Source organism: Gymnoscopelus braueri, assembly GCF_963280865.1.
Source record: "Gymnoscopelus braueri genome assembly, chromosome: 22".
NCBI lineage: Eukaryota > Metazoa > Chordata > Actinopteri > Myctophiformes > Myctophidae > Gymnoscopelus > Gymnoscopelus braueri.
The window spans coordinates 30,551,431-30,577,291 of NC_137624.1; the positions used below are offsets into that span (position 1 = coordinate 30,551,431).

The 25,861-nt window shown below is 42.0% G+C and overlaps 1 protein-coding gene across 1 annotated transcript in view; it reads left to right on the forward strand.

Moving 5' to 3' along the window:
- The first annotated feature begins 268 nt into the window (after positions 1-268).
- arhgap24 (Rho GTPase activating protein 24) overlaps positions 269-25,861 on the forward strand; it is a 97,438-nt gene continuing 71,845 nt past the window's right edge. The window contains exons 1-2 of the mRNA XM_080419898.1: positions 269-869; positions 15,336-15,595. Of these exons, the coding sequence (XP_080276024.1) occupies positions 15,365-15,595 (231 nt within the window). The 5' untranslated portion in view covers positions 269-869; positions 15,336-15,364. The remainder of the gene's footprint in view (positions 870-15,335; positions 15,596-25,861) is intronic.

Here is a 25,861-nt window from a genome sequence, read left to right on the forward strand (position 1 = left end):
AAGTACATTTTTAATTCTGGACTTTTACTTGTATCAGAGTATTTTTATATTGCAGTATTGGTACTTTTACTTAAGTAAAGAATTTGAGTACTTTTTCCACCACTGCTCATTTGGGAGACGATATGAGCTTCCTCAAACATTCTCACCCAAACAGTCACTCCTCCCTCCCTCTGTTCAGCACCGACACACACACACACACACACACACACACACAGAGTTGGGTAAGTGAGCGAGCTGCCTCCCTCATAACATAACAGCCAGAGAGCCAAGAGTGTGTAGTACAGCGCAGGCGGCTGAAAGTGAGTGTCGGTGTGTGCGTGTCTTCTTGAGTGTGTTTGACTCCCGTCGTCAGTCAGTCAGTTAGCGCCCCATGTGTCGGTGTCAGTGACTGTCTGTCTGTCGTCGGGGGGCTGCCTGCCATCTCCCTTGTCGTGCGTGCCCGTGCGTCGTGGAAGAAGGAGTCCCGGTGGAGACAGAGTGGACTCAGTGGAGAGTGTTTGTCAGCACGCAGATGGTCTGAGGCTGAGCAGCAGTCAGGTCAGGTCAGGAGGGGAAACTTTCCTTCTTCCTTCTTCAGCTCCTCTCTCTCTCTCTCTGGTGTCAGCTGGCTGTCCAAAAGCTTATGGAGGAGACCACAGCAGCCCAGGAGGAGAAGACACACTCTACAGCTGAAGGAAGAGGAGTCCACAGCAGCCCAGGAGGAGGAGGTGAAGAAGAAGACACACTCTAGTCTTACAGCTTCTGTTGGTTCCAAACCAGGGATTTTAGTTGTTGAATTTGTCTGCTTCAAGTTGGATTGGATATCATTATCTTCCACCACGCATCTGACAGCCACAGGACCATATAGTCCCATAGGACTGTTCATAAAGGTGAGTGTGTTACTGGTTGCTGCTGTTTTTGTGCTGCACAAATGGCACTGTTTACACCAGTGGTTCTCAAACTTTTTCATGTCAAGGACCCCCAAAATGATATGTATTTGGCTGCGGACCCCCCATCTCAAAATAGTTTGTTCCAGGGACCCCCAGAAGCAAAGGTTTGAGTTACTAATGTTTGCTTGAAAAATATATATCAAAGATTTGCACAAAATCTAATGTTCACGATTAAAAAAAATAGTAGATCTACAAGCTCGTACGAGCTTGTAGATCTGCTATTTTTGAATATCCAAAGTATAAGATATGGTTAAAGTGGTTAAAATGATTGTGAAGCTACATTAACAAATTTTGCTGGGGACCCCCTGGAACCCCCCCAAGGACCCCTGGGGGTCCCCGGACCCCACTTTGAGAACCAATGGTTTACACTGTACACTTCTTTTTTTATAGATTGAATACTTTATTAACAGTTTGCAGATTGTACAGAGGTATGGTTTACAATGATTGTTAAAAGGATAACACAAAAAAAGCCCTAGGGGGGCTTGTTTCCATTGTGGTCCTGTGTATTCAATTCATCAATTCATCATATCGCAAAATACTGAGTCAATTTTATCTGAGTCAGTGTTAAATGAGTATTCATTTAACTGAGAGAGTGGATTTTGGTTACATTTGTACAGGTTGTACTCAGGATTCCACGATTTGCTTGTGATGCTGTTGTTGCAATCTGCTATCTGTGTGCTGAGGTATTTGTTACACAAGTGGATACTGTATAGGTTGTGTTTTGTCAAGTGTTTTAGAGGTCGTGTCCTCACACACACACACACACACACACACACACACACACACACACACACACACACACACACACACACACACACACACACACACACACACACACACACACACACACACACACACACCCTCTCAATGTCACTCAGGAGGCTGAATGATGAGAGGGAAAAACTTACTTAAGTAGCAGAAATAAATATTGTATGAGGCATATGCCTTTTACAATTTAAGCATAGACAAAGGATAAATAGGCTTACATAAAACTATGTCAAGTTATGTGGTCATATAATCTACAATATACCACATATTATATAAAATGCATTATGTCACTGCTGGCTTCTTCATATTTAAGTCAGTGTGTCACTTCCTTACACAGTATGTATTTAAAGCACAGCCAGACCCCATGCAGAGGTGCTTTTCTCTTTCCAAGACAACTAGAGAGACCATGATACTACTTACACATGCCTCTGATGACAGAAAGGGATTCTGAATACAACTAATCCAAACTACACTTGTCAAATCATCGTTAGGTTCAGTCGAGATTTGAGTGAGCGATGAGTGGTGATTTATTTTTCTTCAAATGACTGAGTCATCTGAGGCCACTGTCAATTGGTGTGACAATGATACTCAAGATGAGGAAATATCGTAACTAGAGGATTCAAACGCACAACAATCATTCATGTAGTGTACGTGTGTCCACTACCTGGGTGGTCCCGATGGGGATGAGTGGGACAGACTTTATGATTACAGGTGAAGGTTGATGAAAACTATAATCTTCAAAACATCGGTCCCATTATTCAACAAACTGCCATGACTTTATTGTTGCTACTGGGACTGTTGTCTTACAGGGCAGGTTTAGCAACCCCCCTCTCCATATGTGGTCAAAGTTCACTTTAAAACAGTGTTAAATTCAAGGACCTCCATAACTCTGAGAATGTACAAATGGAACCAAATCCATTTGGAACCCCCTCAAGGAACCCTGAGGGGGCCCCTGCTTTATAAGAACACTTGCACTTAAATCCAAGTTGTCTCTGTACTTGGTGTGCTCTTTTCCCCCTCTACACCATATCTCTTCTTGGTGGAAAATAGGCGATCTACAAGCTCACAATGCTTCGCAACGTGACTCATGGTGCGCATGTAGATCTGCTATTTTCTGACGATTGTTCCCCCAGAATAGGGTTCTATAGGGTTCTTGTGGTTGCTTGAGGTTCTGTAGACAACATTTAGCCACTAGATGTCGCATTACACATCTGCCTTATGCCACACCTCTGGAATAAGGTTCCTTATTTCCCTGAGTAACGTCTTCTAGTATAAGGCAGCACTCATGCAGTTTGTCAGCAGATGTAAACAAAACAAAAAAATCTGAAATTATGAAAATTATTTTTTCAAAATCAGAATTATTTTTGGGGTAAAATCTTTTTACCCCAAAATATTTATTTTGCATCTTTTTAAAAGCTCTGAATACTTTTTTTTTATATTCCTCTTCATAAAAACAGATTACTACATCATCTACAAGCCCTCAACGCATTGTGAATCGAGATTATTTTCTGTGCATGACACGCCTATACAATGGAACATATATTCTGCATTATACTTCAATAGATCTAAATCTAATAGAGTAGATATAGATCTATAATGACCTATACAAGCCGACAACGCGATGCATTGTTAGCTTGTAGATCTGCTGTCTTCAGTGTGCGACAGCAGAGTAGGCTATTAAATAAGAATGATTCACCGTGATCGTGGCACACGGTACAGGACAGACAGATGGACAGGCAGTTGCACATGCTGTCCAAATACAGACGTCCCGTCCGGCTGTGCGCTGACCAAACAGAAGGAAACTCTATCATCACTGGATTAATATGCTGATCTGCTCACATGTCCCTTACACAGCAAGGTCCTGGGTGTGAATTCAACCCTGAGAGTATGGACCAGTTGTTACTCTCTCTGAGTTACATTAACCCTCAGGATTCTATTGTGAAGTGTGACTGCAGGTGTGACTTTCAACCACTTTAAACCTGTAGGGCATAGCAGTGGCAGCCTATTTGTGGTGCCACACATAGAAAACCCATTCATTTCCCATGAATCATGACCATTGTTATGGTCATAATTCTATTATATACAATATTTAATTAATATGATTCACCAGGAGCCTGGATGGCTTGGTTCCAGGCTTTAAATAATTGATATCAATATTTCCAAAAATCTCTATAGGGAAACCTAATGGGGTTTCTATCTGTGGCACCGCAAAAATACTTTCTCCCCTCCACACCAAATGTCTTGCCGAATGTTCGCCCCCCAGAATAGGGACTTTAGGGTCCATGTGCTTAATACACCCAGCACACACCCAGACAGACAGGCGGGCAATATGGAGGAAAATAAATAAAAAGAGAGAAATGAAGTGCAGCACATACAGGGCAGAGGAAAATCTGACAAAAAAGAAAAACACAAAGTGGAAAGTGGGAGGACAGGGAGAGCGGCTCTCCCACCGTGTGTCACTGTGGATGGAGCTAGAACAGGGGTTCGGCACCCCTAGGGGGTCCTCAGAGCTACTATAGGGGGTCCCCCAAATCTTTGTGTGATAGGATGTTTTTTTACATTAACCACTTGAACCCTAGCATCCCTATTCTGAGGGGGACATTAGCTGAAAATAGCCGATCTACAAGCTGCGAGGCGATTTTTCGGCAAAGAGGTTTGGTGTAGGGGGGAAAAGGAGAAAATCGAGTACTAAGTAGCCTATTGAAGTTTTAAGTGGTTAAATGTCTGAAATGAACAAAAAACATGAATTTACACAACACTGATGATAGGATGAAGCTATGAAATCTATGAAAAAGTTTACACAATTTTATACAGTATGTAGTGGGGGGGTCCCTGCTTCATCTCCCTCTCAGCTTAGGGGGTCCTTGGCCTGAACAACGTTGAAGACCCCTCTGAGCTAGAAGATAATAGACAGTGAATGGTGACGAGCGCTCCCCCTCCCTCACCAGGAATGTCTGCTGTACACAAGCTGTGCTGCTGTAAAGCTGCAGGGATCAGGTTGCCCGTGTGTCAGCTGCTGCTCTCTGCTGTTCCCAGGTCTGTCTGTCTGTCTGTCTGTCTATCTGTCTGCTTGTGTGTTGTGAGAGATCAGCTTATCAAGTGCAAGAACATCTTTAGGACATGATGATGGGCACAGTACTCCTCGTTCTCTAATCTTGACATGAATGCAAACAGGAGAATAAATTGGTCTACTACATCAGTGGTTCTCAAACTTTTTCATGTCAAGGACCCCCAATTTGACACTTATTAGCCCGCGGACCCCCCATTTGAAAAGATATGCCAGGGACCCCCATAAGAGAAGATTTTTACGGCTCTAGCAGTGACTCTTAACCATTTCAAGGACCCCCAGTTTGACATGCATTAGGCTACGGACCCCCATTTAATGGTATTTCTGTCTCTAGGACCCCAATTTATATTGTAAAATCAATGTTAATTTAACTCGGAGAGTGTACAAATGGGACAAATGGGTTCCATTTGTACACTCTCTGGATCCCACTTTGAGAACCACTGGTCTGACATGAAGATCATGATAAATGTGATTTGTATTTTGGCTGTTCCAAAAGTTTGTTGCAGTTGCATGACATAATGATCCGTCTCTCAGGTCACACCGCTAGTATCTTTTAGGTCACCTTTATTTAACCGGCTCTGGTCACGGATTTGCTCGTTCATTCAAGGATTGTCAAGTAGCACCGCTGGTTCTCAACGAGGTCTGGGGACCACCAGGGGTCCAAATGGACCGTACTGGTCTGTATCTCTGAGAGTCGGTGTATTTGGTCCATTTTGTAGACGCGCAGTGAGTTCAAAATCATGTCAAATGGGGGTCTGTTGCCTAAAGCATAATCAGACTGAGCAATGCATATCAAAGTGGGTAATCCTTGAGATAAAAAAAGGTTGAGAATCTGTTGGAGACAGCTTCAAACGTCAGACATCCATCATCTCATCCCTGACGTACGCTCGTACGTTCCTGGGAGAAAGTCAGTCTGCTCTTTCACTCGATATCTAATGTGTCACTGATGACAAAGACCTTCCCGATCAAAATCCCGATCTTATAAATGATGGCTAAATAAAGCTTTTCTCATGACTTTTATGTCTGTGGAACAGATTTGGAATGAGTCAGGGCCCAGGGTCATGGTGGAACCAGTTCAGTTGTGAGACACAGTGTGACACATGGCCTGGAGAGAGAGAGACAGAGGAGGGAGTATGCTGGCTCTCTGTGTGTGTGCCCGGCCCGGCCCGGCCAAATGGACACATTCAATCTAGGCTATAAAGAGGCCACATAGCTGTCTATGACCGTATGAAGACAAATAGACATGGAGTCATCACATTCGTACCAGGCATGAAACATGATGTTTCAGTGTGTGTGTGTGTGTGTGTGTGTGTGTGTGTGTGTGTGTGTGTGTGTGTGTGTGTGTGTGTGTGTGTGTGTGTGTGTGTGTGTGTGTGTGTGTGTGTGTGTGTGTGTGTGTGTGTACTCTGTCTATATTTCTGTCTGTCTAGCAGTCATTTGAGACGAAGGTAAACAAAAACAGCCCCTTTTGGTGAACTTGTCCAATGGTGAATTGGTGATCCAATGACACTGTCATCTGTACTATGTATGTGTGCATGTGCTTGTGCGTGTGCATGTATGTGTGGGTGTGCATGTGCTTGTGCGAGCCTGTGTGTGTGCCTGTGCATGCATGCCTGTTTGTGTGCATGTGTGCGACTGTGCGTGCGTACGTGGACAGGACACGCATTGCATTATGCTTGTGTTTAGTGTCCGTAACACACACTTTATTTACACATAATGAACCTGACTGCTGTGTGAAAACCCTGCTTGTCCTCTCTGAGACCCCTGACTGGCAAACATCACACAGCAGTAAACATAAACAAACGTTAAACATCACAGCCGTAAACCACACCCTGCTCACAGCCTCACACCTCTGTGAACTGTTTCAACAGAAAACCCTCAAACTCTCTCCAGCTCAGTGGTTCCCAACCTGTGGGCCGGGGACCTATTGGTGGGCTGTGTGAGGATATTGCTAGTGGGCCCCCAAATGATTGGCAAAACACTACCAACCAACTATCAACCTTTTTCATGCCAAGGACCCCTAAATTGATATACATTTGGCCGCGGACCCCCATTTGAAAATGTTTTGTGCCAGGGACCCCCAGAAGCAAAGATATCGGTTAATTTTCGCTTTAAAAAATATAAATATTCAAAGATATGCACACTTTTTCAAGGTTTTTCAAAAATAGCAGATCTACAAGCTCATAGCGCGGCACTCGGTGCACTCGGTGCTATTTTTGAATAGCCAAAGCTAAGTGGTTAAAAATGATTGTGACTATGTTAACTAATTTCGCTGGGGACCCCCTGGTACCCCCTCAAGGACCACTGGTGGTCCCCGGACCACTGGTTGAAAACCACTGATTTAACCCATGCAATCCGGGAACGCATCTGTGTCATTTTTAGATTTCTTTGGCTATTGTAGATCCGCTATTTTTGGGGAAATAAATTGTGAAAATGTGTGCAAATCTTTGAATATATATAAACATTTTTAACTCTGTAAAAAAACTGTTAGGATTTAGAAGACATTTGTAGAATTCCCAGAAGCAAAGATTTTTGCACACATTTTTACTATAAAATGAGCTCTGCTATTTTTGAATAGCAATTTAATGCACGCGGCCACGAACGCTTTCGAGATTTTCAAGTGGGCCCTGATGATCCAGAAAGCTGCTCCAGCTCATAGCTTTGGTAACAGAGGGTTATATTTGTCTTAAGCACATGCAGACACAGCACACATGCTACAAGGGGGCATCCCCATGCCCCACATGGGACAAAGGCAGGGAGTGTGGTTCTATTTAAAGCCTTTTTACATCATTGCTGGATGGTTAGAAAAGTTTGTCTATATGACCACTTGTGTCTATTGCTTATTTTCACAGACAGAAGGTACTGGCACGGTCTACAGTAGTGATTCTGAAACTTTAAAATTTCAAAGAACCCCCCCATTTGATATGCACTGTATAGACCACGGACCCGTGTTTGAATTGAAATATTATTATGCTTTGCTGGGACCTCAATCTGCACCGTAAAGTCCTCAGTGTTGAATTTAACTCGAGCGTGGACGAATGGAACTGTAACTCTGAGAGCCGATTGATAGTTAGAAACCAAATGGACCCGTACGTAAGGGTTCATCTCTCGGGCTGCCAAAGGAGGTATCACCACACCTGCAAAGACTAACTCACACTGGTTCTCAACATCAGGTCCAGGGACCACCAGAGTTCCATATAACTACAGACCCTTATGGGTCTGTTGTTAAATAAACAAACAGTGATTCTACAGTGTAGACTGGGGGTCCCAGAGATTTGGAAAATGGTATCAAATGAAGGTCTGTGGCCTGCATATCAAACTGCGGGTCCTCGAAATGAAAAAAAGGTTGGGAGTCACTGGCAGTGGTGGAAAAATTACTACATTCTTTTTACCTAAGTAAAAGTACCAATACTGCAATATAGAAATACTCTGTTACAAGTAAAAGTCCGGAATTCACAATAAAGTATTGGCATCAAAATGTACAAAAGTACTCATTATGCAAGTTTTCGAATCTTTTGAAAATAGCAGATCTACAAGCTCACAATGTGTAGATCTGCTATTTTCAAATGGCCAAAATGTATATAGGGCTGAAGTGGTTAATGTATGTTTTGTAGTAATAATCTAAACCAAAAAGTAACTAGTTACTAAAGTTTTCAAATAATTGTAGTGGAGTAAAAGTATAATATTTGGATCAGAAATGTAGTGGAGTTAAAGTATTGGAAATTGGAAATACTCAAGTAAAGTACAAATACCTCAAAATTGTACTCAAGTATAGTACTTAGTTACTTTACACCACTGGTCACTGGACTATTAAGTGCTGCTGTCTCAACCAGTGATGTTGGTGATTTTTTTTTGGGGTGGGTTTCACAGCATGGGCACCTCAGTGCCCACAGAGAGCTGGTAGGGGCATTAACCGCCATGCACTGTGGCCTATATGGAGCGGAGCAGCTGTGAGACGGCGGTGCCAAAGACTGTAGACAGAAAAGACAGATGGTCTGGCTGCGGTAATGGCACTGTCTGTCACTCGCTAAAGGAAATAAATTAAGAATTTATGTGTGCACGTTCATCTGGGAGCCATTATGGATCTTAAGTGACGCTTCAGGTTTGAGATGAGAGAAACAGTTTTGTTGTGTGACTGTGACCACATACGACCCTCAAAGTATCGTGGGTATCGTGGGTTTATTGATAACCAGGGCCCAAGAGTTCAAAAACTTTTAAGCCCTATCTGAGTGGATCAGATTTGGATTTGGGATGTTTAAGATATTATTTGATTAATCAAACTTATACTTCTTATTGACATAGAATACGGTATTTTATACGAAATGATTTGTTGAAATATTTCTATCCTCACAGATCGATATCAAAGTGATCTTGGTGATTTGGTTTTAAACTACCCAAAATCGAAGTCTAAGCTACACACAATGGCTTCCAGAGAATTATACATTTCACTATCTGTATCTATTCCAACACCTGAATTCTTTGAATCATGATCACTGGACTTGTGTGATAAATATGTATCATACAGATTTTTGATTTACCAATTGGTTATAATTGGCTTCCAATGTTTGTGGGAGGGGCCTTTTTTCTTTTCTTTTCTTTTTACAAAAAGTCTAATAAATCATGAATACATCGTCTGACCCCACATTTGAATCACATATTGAGGGGCCTCTAAACCACACATAGCCAAAAAGCAATTATAGTCAATTATAGCCAATTATATATTTACCCCCTTCTTTCTTCACAATTTAGTCACGTTATGCCAATTGATCCCTCCCCTCACACATTTCTGTGTTATCACTGTTGTTGTATACCACTGACTCACCTGCCAGTGAGGAGCCTCCACCGGGAGGACTTAAGGCCTTCGTCCCACTCCTCCCGCCCAACACTCCCCGCTGACAGGTGCCGCCGCAACCCATAGGAGTACAGTGCCCAATGACCAATATCACCCTTCCCTCCCGGCTTCCCTCCCTCGAACACGGGCCAATTGTGTTCGCATAAGACGCCCGACAAAGCGGGTGGGCAGGGACTTTTACCACTGCGCCACCTGCAGGGCCGGAGCACCCCTTTCTAGTCACATCTGTGGTGCGAGGCTAGTTCTCTCATTTCTTCCAAGCTGGGGTGCGGGTTTCTAACAAAGAGATGTTAAACATTGGTCTTCTAGTGCTTTCTGTGTGCCGGGGGAGCTCCCTCACATTCCCATATGGGGAACAAATATCCTGTGCAAGCAGTGAACCTCCTAATGCTAAAGATGGGTCAATATCCTATTCATAGAGTGAATTGCAAAGATTGTAATAAGCTCTCTCTTCCCTAACGAACATTCAGCACAAATAGGTAGCAGTTCTGCAAGTTCACAACGTGTCACATTGTGAACTTGTAGATCGGCTATTTTTGGCAAAGATATTTAGTGTCAAGGGTAAAATAGGAGGGTTCTAGCATAGAGCCCTGGGGGACTCCAGTCAACTAAGTATATAGTTATGTAGTATAGTAATTGATGATATGTTACGGATATACAGTAGTTGAACGATAGGTTTGTGAAACTAACTAACTAAAAATGATAGGAACCAGATCCATTTCGTTTCATACTTGTGTGCACTGAAATGATCTTATTTTCTTAGACTGTCATATAGTTTAGTTTTTTACTGTCACATCCTGTTTACAAAAACTGTACAATATTCTGGGAAAACTTTGGGGTTATCTCTCTGTGGGGTTAGTTATGTGTGTGTGCGTGTGCGTGCGTGTGCGTGTGCGTGCGCGTGTGTATGCGTGTGTGCACGTGCGTGTGTATGTTGAACTATTACCCAGCATGTTTATAGGGGATGTATTAAGCAAGAGCAAAATGGCTGGCATGTGAATATGCTCTATAGCCCACAGGGTGAGCCCACAGACAGATAGCGTGAGAAAAATCTATTTAGATAGATTCTTAAAACACCTACTGTATCTTGAATGGCCACTGGCCATCAATACCTCTACCAGTACGTGTTGGCTTGAATCCTCAAAATCACCACTGGCTATATTCATATTTCTGTTCTAAACTATTCTTTTTTTGATCCTTTTGGTTGTTGTGATGGATAGAATTATTACTGATACGTAGCCTGCCCCATGCCTATTCGCTAGACTATTGTAAATATTTTATTCATTAGGCTTCATCAATGGGGCCTTTTATACTGAACAGGGCATGAGGCACATGAGACGGACAAAGGATTATACACAAAACAGAAACTCATGCACATAGGCCTGCGTATATAGGCACGCACGCACGCACGTACGCACATGCCTATACGTAGATTACTGTACACACCCACCCACACACCCACACACCCCCACACCCGTGCGCACACACACACACACACACACACACACACACACACACACACACACACACACACACACACACACACACACACACACGTTTGTATTACTATACTTGTAAGGGATTTATGAATGGCATTTGTAAAAACATAACCTCTAAATGCCTCTTCCTGACCCTGACGCCAACATCTTTTCCTAATTGTAATCCTAACTCTTCAAATCTTTAAGGCCCTCAAGTACAGTAATACAAGTACACACGCAACGGCACACACACACACACACACACACACACACACACACACACACACACACACACACACACACACACACACACACACACACACACACACACACACACACACACACACACACACAAGCACACTGACTTCTTATGTTCACAGTTACATTGTGTCCTTTACAGAGACAAAGGATACGGTTCTGAGAGCCACAGCTGTGTTCCATGTGAGATGGATGGGGTTTGTTTGTTATTCTACCAAAGCTATAAAGTTTTAGAAGTGAATGACTTTCATCCGGTTGGCGGTGACATAAGGTCTAGAATCTCTCGCCGCATTAATACTCTCGGTACAAAATGTACTTGGCATTATTTTTGCCAAGTCTGATGGATTTCTGATACATAATCCTGTTCCTGTGGGACGTTGAGCTGTGGTCAGGTCCGAGCCGGCGGAATTTCTTAGGAGTTTAATCAGTCCAAAGAACTTATTTTGGAAAGCTATTATCTTATTAACCACACATTTATAATTAATCCTGTAAATCAGTGGTTCCCAATATCCCCCCCTGCTTCACTTCTTACATCTGACACAGCTGAGACCCCCACAAATGCACGCACGCACACACACGTACACGCACACTCACACACACACTCTGACTTGTGTTTTTCAATACACGTTTAACCACTTAAGCCCTCTACTCGTACACTGAATAGCAAAAATAGCTGATCTACAAACTTAGAACGTAGCTCGGCTATTTTTGCTACAGTACGTAGAGAATGTGGGAGTTAGCGATGAATTTGTGCAATGGATGTTGAAAAGTTTGGACTACACCCAAACAGACTTGGCCCTGTGATCTTTGGCGCCCCCCAAGGGGGGCCTCGACCATAGGTTGGGAAACACTGCGTAAATCACATTGTACATAAAAATGCACCATTGTAAGGAGTAACTTAGTAATGACGATCTATCAGTTATTAACAGTAAAGTACAGTTAGAGACCAGTGCTGTACTCTCTGTTTTGAGGGTTCACTGATCACAGTGCTGCTGGAGGTCCATTTGTGTCCCATGTTTTACGTAAATCAACACCGACAATTTCACTGTCCTCAGTGTTAATTTATCTATTTATAACTCAGAGAGAGTGTACAAATGTAACCATATGCACCGGTTAAATTAAAGCTGCAATGTGGAGCTTATTTTAATGAATAAAATATTGTTTTAACCAATCTCTCTGTGATTGGTTCTCAAAGTGGAGACCCCCAGGGGTCCTTGGGGGGGGGGGGGGGTCCCCAGCAAAATTTCTTAATAAAGTGTCACAATCATTTTAACCCCTTTATCCATATTTTATATTTTGGCTATTCAAAAATAGCAGATCTACAAGCTCATAGCGCGGCACCGAGTGCCACGCTATGAGCTATGTTTTTTAAATGAACATTTGTGAAAATCTTTAAATATATATATATATTTTTTAAGTGAACATTTTTAACTCAAATCTTTGCTTCTGGGGGGTCCCTGGAACAAAATATTTTGCGGGGTCCGCGGCCAAATACATATCATTTTGGGGGTCCTTGACATGAAAAGGTTTGAGAACCACTGCTCTATGGCAGAGTAATATACAATTATAACTAGCACATCTGCAGTCTTTGGAGGTGGTCTCCCTTCTCCAGTAAATACCTTGGTGTCAGGTAGGACTTTACTGGTTGACGAGTACTGCCTGAGGCTCATAAGGGTAATAATCCCCCTGACCAAGCGGAGATTGCCTCTTGACAGAGCGGCAGAAATCTGGTCTCTCATGCAGAAGACCCGCCTTCGAATCCCAGATAGCACAAAAAATCTGAAGACATTTGTAGAATCGGCCTCAGGTCTTAATGGGATTAACATCTATCTGTTCTGTGCCAGTGTCCTTGGCTTGTGACTGTGTGTGTGTGTGTGTGTGTGTGTGTGGGGGGGGGGGTCAGGGCCAGAACAAAGCCCACCACAGCAGCAGACCTGCTGCACTTGTTCCAGTCCTGACTGGATGAAAACCTTGTTGTGCCACAACATCTGGTCCTCATCTGGTTCTCTGGGTCATCTGGACAACCCCCCCCTCCTCCCCCCACACACCACCGCCACCACCAGGCCAAGCTTAAAACAAACCTCCAGAAAACATTGGCAGCATTTAACGCTGACTGTAGCAAAAAAAAACATGACTGTCACGCGACTCACGCCCATTGTCAGTTTAACAGTGTGAATGTGCTCAGCCTCTAAAACAGGCAGTGGTGTAAAGTAACTAAGTACATGTACTCAAGTACTGTACTTTACTTGAGTATTACCAATTTCCAATACTTTTACTTCTACTCCACTACATCTCAGAGGCAAATATTGTACTTTTACTCCACTACAATTATTTAGTTACTAGTAACTTTGTAGATTTTGATTATAATTACAAAACATACATTAACCACTTCAGCCTTATACTGTATACATTATGGCCATTCGAAAATAGACGATCTACAAGCTCGCAATGCGTCGCCATGCGACGCATTGTGAGCTTGTCACCATATTTATCGATTTATGTGGCTGTAGCTGAGTGGATAGAGAGGCTGTCAAGGAATCTGAAGGTTTCTGGTTCAAGACCCTGGCTCCCCCAGTATATGTGTCCAAGTGTCCCTGACTACTTGATCAAGACACTTAACCCTCAACGCCCCCAACGTCCCCCACCAAAGTCCCCCACCCCCGGAGAACTCATCCAAGCTGAGCAGCCATCAGCGGGGTAAAGCTGTAAACGCTATTTTCCATTAACGGGACCAGAAAAAAATCCTTTCCTAACCCAGTGTCTTGTGCACACGTCATCATCGTTGCTTCCCAAGGGCCTAAACTGGTAATTGTTTGATATTGACAGCAGAAACGGAGGTTGTTGTTTTAACTGTATCGCTATAATTTTGGCAGTTTTGGTGGGTCAAAGGTTAGACCAATAAGGTCAAATAAGTCTTCATCATGTTGAGATCATAAACACTGATATGATTTTCATTTTTGTGAGATATTTGAGAAAAGATGCAGATACTAGGCAGACTTTAGTCAAAAGCAGGAGGGCGGAGGGAGTCGACGATGGAAAGACAGGTGTAGAAGAGGAGAAAGAGAGAGAATAGTGGTAAACAGTTAAAGGATTATGAGTTTGTTGTTATCTGGCCTACAAATGCCTCCTCCCACATCTCCGTTCCTGCGCTCTTCTCATTGCGCCTCCTCACACACTGTATACGAGACATTGGCTTTCCAAGAAGATTACCAAAATAATAACGGAGAATAAACCAGAGAACAGAAATATGCACAGCATGGCGTAATGCGGCTGCGTTAGATCTGACCCTATAGATAAGCGTTGTGTTTTTGCTGAACATTTTATCTGATGTTCTATGGCACTGAGCTACCATTTCAACCCCCCCACAGTGGAACAGTACTCTATTCATCACCGCTATATCTGCAGACTTTATCTGATTCATGTTTTCTCATGCATTTTTGCAAAACGTGACGTACATGTAAAACGGAAAGAAAAAAAAATCCGCGGCCAAATACATATCTAAAAATGTTTTCTAAATCCTAACAGTCTGTTGCTATATCAGTGGTGCTCCAATTTTTCCATCTCAAGGACCCCCAAAATGATATGTATTTGGCATTTGGTATTTTTCTTATAGATCTGATATCATTGAAAAATCGTGAAAATCTTTGAATATATATATATATATTTTAAGCGAACTTTTGTAAAATATTGTGTTCCAGGGACCTCCAGAAGCAAAGATTTGAGTTAAAAATGTTTCAAAAATGTGTATGTATTCAAAGATTTGCACAAATGTTCAAGATAAAAAAAAAATAACAGATCTACAAGCTCATAGCGAGCTTGTAGATCTGCAATTTTTTTATAGCCAAAGTATAAAATAATGGTTATAGCTAAAATCTAAAATGACACGGATCCGTTCCCGGATTGAATGGGCACTCGGTGCCGCGCTATGAGCTTGTATATCTACTATTTCTTAATCTTAAAAAAAAAAAATCTGCCTCCCACAGGTTACGGAGCTCCTAATCCCGGCCTGACAATGGAAGAGCAGTCCGTCCAGTCGCCCAGCAGTCCCACCCAGCACAGCGGCGGCGGCGGAGGCCAGGCCGTCACCCAAACCCACACTCAGGGCCCCGGGAAGTCCAGTGTCATCAGATGTGGGTGGCTGAAGAAGCAAGGAGGCTTTGTGAAGAGCTGGCACACACGCTGGTTTGTCCTGCGCGGAGAGCAGCTCTTCTATTACAAAGATGAAGAGGAGACCAAAGCCCTGGTAAGATGCTCTACTATATGCCACACAAATACACTCAATGCCCCTTGTTGGAACACATAGTTCCATTATAGCATGCAGTCAAAGCACAGAGGGATATATATACTGTAGAGGTATTACTGTAGGTTTGTTTAACGGCCCATTCATTCCGGGAACGCATCTGTGTCATTTTAGATTTCTTTGGCTATTCAAAAATAGCAGATCTACAAGCTCATAGCGCGGCACCGAGTGCCACGCTATGAGCTTGTAGATCTGCTATTTTTTAGAAAAACCATGAAAGTTTGTGCAAATCTTTGAATATACATATATTTTTAAAGCCAACATTTGTCAAATATTTTGTTCCAGGGGTCTCCAGAAGCAAAGATTTGAGTTTGTTTGTTTAAAAAGATATATGTATTCAAAGATTTGCACACATTTTCAAGATTAAAAAAATATATATATAGCAGATCTACAAGCTCATAGCGTGGCACTCGGTGCCACGCTATGAGCTTGTATATCTGATATTTTTGAATAGCCAATGTATAAAATAATAGTTATAGCTAAAATCTAGAATGACACAGATGCGTTACCGGATTGAATGGGTAAAAGCAGCGATTTCCCAACTTGTGGGCCAGGGACCACACTGGTGGACTGCGAGGATACTGTGGCCCCCAAATAATTGGCAAACCTACTGGCAAACCAAAGTCTGGATATTTTCAAGATTTCCAAGTGGACCCTGATCCAGAAAAAAGGTTGGAAACCACTGATCTAAAGCCTGATTTATAACTTCGTAAAAACGTCTGTGAGCAACACGATCGCACGACCAATAATTAGTGAGGCTTACTCTAAAGATGGGTGTGGTATGACTTTTAAAACGTGGAAACCTCAGAAAAGAAACAATACAGTGTAGAATTGTAGAGACAATATATAGAAAGTATATTTACTCAAATCTACTAATATCCTAAAAATGAAAATAAATATTGTGCAACTGTATTTATGTTATGCATAACATATATTTACATGAGGTTAGTCCACCAGTAGACTAACCTCATGTAAATGTATGTTATACATAACATATGTTTAACGTACTCGGTTATTACAAAACAGATCCATCTGGCAAACTCGAGGAGATAACAAGACCCAGACAGATTGAGATTAGTTGGGTTGTTTTGACTGCTGTGTGGACTTGTTTACCCTGCAGCTTAATGAAGGACACGCAGGTAACGTTTGTCTCAAGTTGCTGTCTCACTCGGCTTGTGTAGACAGATCAACCACATGCGTTTGTTTTACATTACATTAGAGTCATTTAGCAGACGCTTTTATCCAAAGCGACTTACAGTAAGTGCATTCAACATAGGTAGGGAACAAAACTACTAATCACCAGAAGTCTTAAGTGCATTCTCTTCTAAAACAAGCAACTAAGAGTATACCTACAGTAGCGCTAAGGTAAAAGTGCAATATATCAGCTACTGTACCTATTTTCTTAAACAGATGAGACAAATAGGAAAATCAAATGAGCAAAAGCTCAAACAAATAAGTGTATCGAATAAACACGATCCAATAAAACAATGAAACAAGAGCTCGTACAACTAGTTAACAACAAGTAGGCAAGGCAACAACAAGTAGGCAAGACCACCCTGGATCCTCACTGCCAAACAATAGAGAGGAGAGCAGAAAGACCACTCTTCTTTGTCATTGCAAGTAGATTTGCACAGTACATGAATGATACAATTAACACAATACTATTCCATCCTTACTTCCTTTTAAACAGTGAGGGAAGTGAGGGAATGGTACTGTGTGTATTCATCCAGGGGTTCCCAAACCTTTTCAGCTGAGAAACAAAAGATAATTGTGTCGTCTCCCTGGGACCCAAACTTACAAAAATACATTGTGAATTAATAACTTATAAGCCCTATTTAAAAAATAGTTAAAATAGCCATTCTACAAGCTCACAACGCGTACATGTTTTCACTATTCTTTTGAATGTTTTTTATTAGATTTCTCTTTTAATTTACGAAATATTTAGTTTATTTGTGAAAATATAGAAATATATATATTTTTAAATATAGGAAGAAAACAAATACTTGCGACCCTTAAAAATGGCTGTGTGGCCCAAAATGGGTCCCAACCCACTGTTTGGCAAACACTGTATTAATCTATTAAAGAACACAACACAATCCCTGTACAAACCCAGCGCAGCTCAAGTTACTCCACTGAGGGTGCTGGGCTTATTTCAACATTACACGGTTGACTGACTTCAGGCTATTTCAGTAAGCTTAATAGCTGAGCAGAGGTCCTTGGAGAGGTACCTCATCTGGAATAAACTTGCAGTTAAAAGTTACAAAAGTTAAAATGATTAGATGTAATGTATGCGGTCGTGTAGTGATTATGGCAATGAATTTATTTAACAACTTGTTGTTTGGCTTCCATCTGACAGGGAGCTCAGTCTGAGCTTTGATCATTGTCCAAAGAAGTGTGTAGTTAAGAACTACATCAAAAGAGTATCAACTTCAAAGGGGAGTGTGTTCATGTAGTAACTGCATATCATACAGTGGTACAGCATATGGAATGATAAAACACTGCAGGGAGAACACCATTTTTAGAACACACAGAGTGCGGGACATTTTTGGTGTATTCCGGCAACTTGATTCCTGCATAGGCTGTATGCACACTGTAAAGAAATTGGGCCGCTTCTTTACTTCCTTCACAGGTGTTACCAATGATACCAATGAAGGCTCCGTTCCATTCTGGTCAAACAGAGTCAAGGTGCTGATATTGTGCATGTTGGCTCACTGGAAACACTCTGCTACACCAGTGGGTCTCCCGAGTGTGGTCCAGGGACCCTCATAGTTCCTTGAAGAGGTTCCAAATGGCCCCTTACTGGTGTGTAACTCTTGAGAGTGTACAAGTGGAACCAAATGGACCTGTAAGGGTCCATTTGGTTTCATTTGTACACTCTCAGAGTTATGGGGGTCCTTGAAATTCCATTTTGTGTTACACTAAATGGGACAGAACCTTCATTAGTATCATTGGTAGCAACTGTGAAGGAAGTAAGGAAGGGGCCCAATTTCTTTATCTCAAGAGATACGGCTCGCCCAGGCATTCTGTTTTTTTGGGAAGGCTTTTTATAATGACAGGATTGTGTGCCGTACAAATAGATATATTTCTCTATTTCAACAATCAGTCTCTCCTCTACCACCAGGTAGCTCTCAAGTGCCCGAAATAAATTTCAGTGGCGGAGACGCCTGCAAATAGAACAGTGTGGTGGGAAGGTTGGCCGGGCGGGCAGCATGTCAATGATTATTGTCTATGTACCCCCCACACAGATGTAGGTGGGGTCACTGGTCCAGACCTGATAGTGGGCCATGGGCCGGATGTACAGTATTATTTCTCCTGTTGTTCTTTTGCATGCTCTCTGAAATGTACAGTGTCAGATTCTGCACTGAATGCAATAACTTGTGTTTCGGTCCCAGTCTCTCTAGTGTCAACGTACAGTAGCAAACAAATCGTTTTGTTATAGAGTTCTAGTTCTTTGCTATAATTTACTTAAAGTGACAGTAACCAATTTGTTAGCCTTTGTCATGGCATTTGTTCTGTTTATTCTCTATGAACAGTTATTCATTATCATTAGGCCCGTACGCCTTCAACTACCTGAGGAGCACTCCACTCCATTATCCGTTGACGTTTTCCATCCTTTTGGCCTAGTTCTGAAAGGATGCCAACATAAATTCCCCATGCTTTTCAGTAAAACTATAACTTTTTGCCTGCAATGGAAAACTGTAATAAAACTAGGTCAGGCACAGAACAGTTTGTTCAAAGTCCTTAAGTCTCTGTAACCTGCAAAGTAGAGCATTGTGGAACCGCACATGCAAAGAACACAAAAGACCAAAGAGAACGAGCTAACCAGACAGAATACACGCTAACTAGTCTAGTGCTTATAGCTAGAGAGAGAGAGAGAGAGAGATAGAGAGAGAGAACACAAGTAGGACAAACAGGAAATAACATAGTTTGAAATGGTTCCATGACACTGGTTCCAAATCAACCTGTACCGTGAAACACTGATGCTCAGGATGTGGGTTTATCTACAGCACAAGTGCTTTAGGAAGATATCTGAGTCAATACATGTTTCTATAGAGGTGTGACATCATCAGTCCCACACTATCAGACAGACAGACAGACAGACAGACAGACAGACAGACAGACAGACAGACAGACAGACAGACAGACAGACAGACAGACAGACAGACAGACAGACAGACAGACAGACAGACAGACAGACAGACAGACAGACAGACAGACAGACAGACAGACAGACAGACAGACAGACAGACAGACAGTATTACAGGATCAGCAAAAGGTGTTGATGGAGAACTATTTTTAGACTTAATTAATTACCGCTCTCATATGATGTGATGTCTCCATTCGTTATGTACCTCATTAGCCTAATTGCTGACTGCCATGGGAGCAGGGACATCTGCCCTTCTAATTTGCCAATAAGAATATCACACATAAGCTCAGACATGGACAGTCACAAATAAACTGATCCCACTGAACTCTAACAAGGAAATATATGCACACAGCTACACGCACACACGCACGCACGCACACACACACACGCGAGCGTTTGGGAATCTTTGTCTACTCTTTACAGTAGCTACTTTAATACATTATTACATTGGCATTGACACATGACACCAGCGAACACACCACAATTAAAAAATATATATTAAAAAAGGAAAGCGCTGGAGCACACAGGTCATCTTAAGATCTTTTAATAGGAGCTACACTAGTTCATGACATTTTGACAGCACAGTGTCTTCTTCAGGGTCAAGACACTGTGCTGTCGAAACTTCAATAACTCGTTTTTAAGATGACACGTGGGCTCCAGCTCTCTCCTTGTTGATGCTGCTTTGGGCCCTCTCTGAAAGCACTGGCCGTCAGTGACAGATAATTTGGCACTGATCGGTCCAGCAGTTTGTGAGACTACGGACAAACACACACACACACACACACCACACACACACACACACACACGTGCACGCATGCGCACACACACAGAGACCCTCTTATAGACATCTCTTAACAGAGCCATTCTGTAAAGATGTTGAGAGATGTTTTACTGCCATTGTCAGTATATTGGATTGACGGGCAGTTTTGGGACCCTCGGAGCTGCCGAGCCCCTCAGAGCCACCAAGACCCTCGAGAGTCACGGCTGGTATGTCAGGAATGGGAGCGGTAGGGAGGTGAAGGGTCACTGAAGCGTGCGTAGAGCGCCGCACGTGTGGGTTTGGCATGAACATGCCGTCTGCATGCCCCAACACGCTTACACACACACACACACACACACACACACACACACACCCCCACACACAGAGACACACACACACACACACACACACACACACACACACACACACACACACACACACACACTCTCTCAACGTCAACTGGTTGAGTCATAAAACAAAGGCTACACTCATCCAGTGGTGGAAATGATACGATTATTGTAATTCAGACCACTTACCATTTTATGCTCATGCTAATAAGGGTGAATAATACACTGGGAGAGTATCCTAAATGAATACATGGAGCTCATTTGTTTCATTCCCGTCTATTATGAAAAGTAAGACGAATAAAAATGTGATTAGGATGTCAGTATTCCAGACAGAGAAAGGGTTCTCCTGTTGCTTCTATTTTGAATTAAACAAACAGCAGTAGTCGACCTTAATGAACAGTTACGGTGCAAATCCATGAACAATATCTATTCAGAAAAAAACAATATTTTCCAGATGTATCTCAGAGGGTGACCACGCCTAAAAGTGGAGGAGTCGTGGAGAAAATCAATTGAACTTGGCCAGCCTTACAGTAGATAATGGAACCTGTAGATTAACGACATTCCTGAACCACTGCGCTCCATACAGGCCATAAACTATTACACTTGTTTTCCACATGCCAAAATGACTCTAACAGGCTCAATGGTAGGACAGATGACAGCAGGATTCTTGGATTAACAAGCTTTTTATTTTCCATTTTAATGCGTTACAGAATCATACAGTTATGCAGCTTGCCATGGTGCCTTTCTATTCTTAAAATATATATAAGTGTGCAGTAAGCTTGGTCAGGATAAAGTAGGATATAGTCTTACAGGTACCATACTGGTTGTTAGGACATGTACTATGTACACGCACGCACGGCAACAGTCATGCACATACACAGAGCCTTGGGCATGATAATAATGCAGGTAGCAAAGTCCCCCATTGAGAGTTTGGTTTCCTGTGACTGGGCCCCGTAACAACAAGGCAGCGAGGTACAGAGCTTATATAAGATACGGTTTACTTTAGATACATACAGGATATATAAAAAAAAACATTTCGAAAATAGCAAAAATAGCTGATCTAGTATGTGAGTGCAGGCTGGCTGCAGAAGAACCTGACCGCTCATAAGACACACTGGAAAAGAAGACGCAGCACTCGCATGTGAAAATGCATTCTATCAAACGAAGTTCACCAATGCATCGCTATTTACATCGGCTTTGTGCATCGGCTATTTTAGCTTTTTTTCAAATAGAGCTTAAGTAGTTAACTGCTATGTACATCGGCAATCTTAGCTTTTTTTCCAAATAGAGCTTAAGTGGTTAATTCATAATGTATTTTTTATAAGGTTTGGTTCCAGAAAGACACCAAATGTCTCTTTTGGGCCTCGGGCTGAAAAGGTTTGGGAATGGGAACCCCTGGTGTAGAAAAGCTCTCAGCAGCCAGTGACATAATGATGCCTTTCTATTCTTAAAACCCATGTATCTTTCATGTGGGCCAGACACCCACCCACCCACGCCATGACACAGCAGTAACCTCAGCCACTAGGACACTGCAGCATGCACAAACATACAATACATGGCAACCTTGGAGCCAGGTACTGTATGTGATATCATGTATCACATCCACTGGTGGAAAGTGGTCTGATTTTGGAATTATAAAAGTTACTTAGTTGTTACGAATAAAAGCTGCATTAAAAAATCTTAAGTCAGTAAGTCTTAAGCATCAAAATATATATACTTAAAGTAGCAAAAGTAAAAGTATCCATTATTCAGAATGTCTATTTCAGAATCATATTATCATGTGATTGGACTACGGTCATTCATTATCCACTTTTTATACTTTGTGAGTTGTGAGTGAGCTTGCTGCTGCGTTCTGAGCCGTATACATGTATCTTTGACAAATTGAGAATATCTTTTATTAATAATGTTTAATTATTAATAATCTATATCAGTAAAGTATCAAGAAATGGAAGATCCGGATCCGAATCCGGATCCACTGATCCAGTACGGACTTCCTAATAAAAATGGCCAAATCAACAGGAAGTTAACATTTTTATGAAAAAAACAAACAGTACTGGGTTTGGCAATGTTCTATATTGTCTGAATCAACTTGGTTTGCGTTCGTTTTGTGCTAAAAGAGTGACTTTGAGAGCTGTTTTACCGTACAATGTAAGTCAATGAGGAGCATATTTTGAATTATCAATTTCTAATCACTGGAGCAATTATTTTTGATTTCTTGTCCACCTTTTGTTGTTACATCATGGCAATGTAACTACTGTACATAACCCAAACCTCTACCAAAGTGGTCTTGCCCTTTAAAATTGTAAATGCTATACTTTACGCCACTGATCACAACCGCAAGCAATTCTCTGAGAGTTTTCCCATCACTATCTGGTGAGAGTGCCTGGAGAGAGACTTCCCAGAACAGACCCGGCCTTAAATAACTGGTGACTGGGATGCTACAGACAGTAGCTTTCTGTCTACTCTGTGCTGATGGCTAATGAGTCCCAGTAAACCATCCAAAACAGTGGGGGGTGTCCCCATGTCAGACCCTCCTGACAGCCCTGGAGCAACGTCCCCAGAATCGTCTCCTTGACGACGAGGGCTACCGAGCAGCATAGATGTGACTTTGCCTTCTTCTGTGGCCAAGCTTTTACTCTTGTGGTTTTCTATCTTTTGCCTATCTTTCTTTAGAAACATGTGCACAGTGTAATTATACAGTGAAAATGTTATTGCCAGATTTAACAACAACAGAAATACTGAAAATCATCAAATTACAGTGGTGGAAAGTAACTTAAGTACATTTACTCAAGTACTGTACTTACTGTAGGTACAATTTTGAGGTATTTTTTACTTTACTCGAGTATTTCCATTTTGACATATTTGACAGCTTTAGTTACTAGTTACTTTGCAGATTTAGATTATTATTAAGTCAGCCTTTTTCTTGTAGCAGAGTATTTTATAGTGTTTTTTTGTACAAAATAGAGTACTTCTTCCACCACTGTCAAATTATAACAATTCTTTCTTTTCTTTACCAATTGTGTTGGGTAAGGCCACACTACTCGAGGTAACTGTAAATATTGCTCTGCTTGAGGTTGGGTTTGTCTTGAGAAAACAACAGGCAGCCAGGGTTAAGATGACATTATGCAGTGGCAGACATGGAGCATGAGTGGTGTTGTGGTTTTACAACTACTGTGGCTACACTGGCTTTGAGAAAAGGTCCACCTAGCACTCAATTACATACATGCAGTGAAACATAAACACACCCTAAGCCACACACACACACACACAATATCAAGCAAGTACATATGGTATATGCATGCACGTGCACATACATCTTGGCTCAGCAGTTGCCAGGGGTGTTAACGAACAACACAACGTTTTATATGTTTTATAGGGTGATGTCATGGCAATCTAGTGAGTGACTGGGCTTTCAGCTGCTGAGCAGAATAAGTACTCTTGCAGTGTCACTGGCAATTCCATTAAATGCATGCACAGCACACACACACACACACACACACACACACACACACACACACACACACACACACACACACACACACACACGCACACGCAAACACACACACACGATATTGTATACATACAGCATACTGTTTACAGTATATACACAGGAAGTAAACATTACAGTATGAATGACTTGCCTTATATCTTTTTGGTCCATGTCCCGCTCCGTCCCCAGAGGCCATAGGGGGGGCGTGTTACACGATAGACCTTTATCATTGGGAAAATAGTTCTTAATGTTGTTTCTGTTTGTCTGGAGAGCTTGATGCAAAGCAGACCGTGTTGCTGAGGGCCACATCACATCAAACAAGCTGTTTCCCTTCCACACTCATCCATGCTGAGGTCAGTCTGGACCTTCTTTATGAGGCCTTTTAATGCACTTCACCTGGGGCCTTTAGTAGGGGCCGACAGATGTATGGGCTTGGCCAATATATATCGGCCATTATTTGACTTTTTGATGACACTTTGACTTTCAAACTGTCATTACACAGTAGGAGGACATTTTTGAATGTCTTAAAATGTAAAAAAAAAAAAGGTGATCTGATCACATGTCTCTATGCAATGCAAATTTTGAGAAAAGTTTAATCAAAACGTTCTGTTTTTCAAATTGACTGGCCTCGATTTTTTTCTGTTTCGACAAAATATCGTTCAAAAAGGTCAGTAATCGGTAGGCCAGGACTCTCCAAAATCAGCATCAGACCCCAAAATCTGGCGTCGGCCGGGCTCTAGATTTCCACACTGGTGCGTGTTGGGGTCAGTCTGAAGTATCTTTATGGGTCTTTTTAATGCACTTCATCTGCTGGGGCCTCAGGTAGGGTTTCCACTTCCTGGTTGTCACAGTCATGGCTCATTAAAGAAGCCTCTCTCAGCAGGAAGGAAAGCTTACATCCTGTTAACGTTTATGGGTCCTACGCAGAGATATATGTCACATATTGTATACATTTGAACTAACCTGCAGATAGAGGTCATTTTAATACAGAGCAGATGGTGCACACTACACTGCACAGTAGCATTGAAGGTGCTGTATAGTGATATTTATTTTTACAAAAAGTGTTTTGTTAAAATGTTAAAGCTCTATATTCTGATAGTAATCATTGCTATAGAGAGTGTTTGTTCGGTATCAGTGGTCTCCTCGTCTTTTCAGCGCTTTAGTAAACAGAAATGTATTTTCCAGGTGGGTCACCAAGGGAATTTCATCCAATCAGGAGAGACAACCCATTTATCAGCTTGAATTTTACAGGGATCTGGTTCAAAGTTTGTCTGCTTACTTCTTTAGTAATATTTCAGCCCGGTTGATACCCACTTAATGCACACGTACACAGGACCGGGCAGCTCTGTTTAAATACTGTAGAATAGAATTGCTAATTGTGTGTGGTGTGCACGCGCAGGCACACGACACACGCACACACACGCATGCACGCACGCTCACACTGCGATACATTTTCATATGTTCA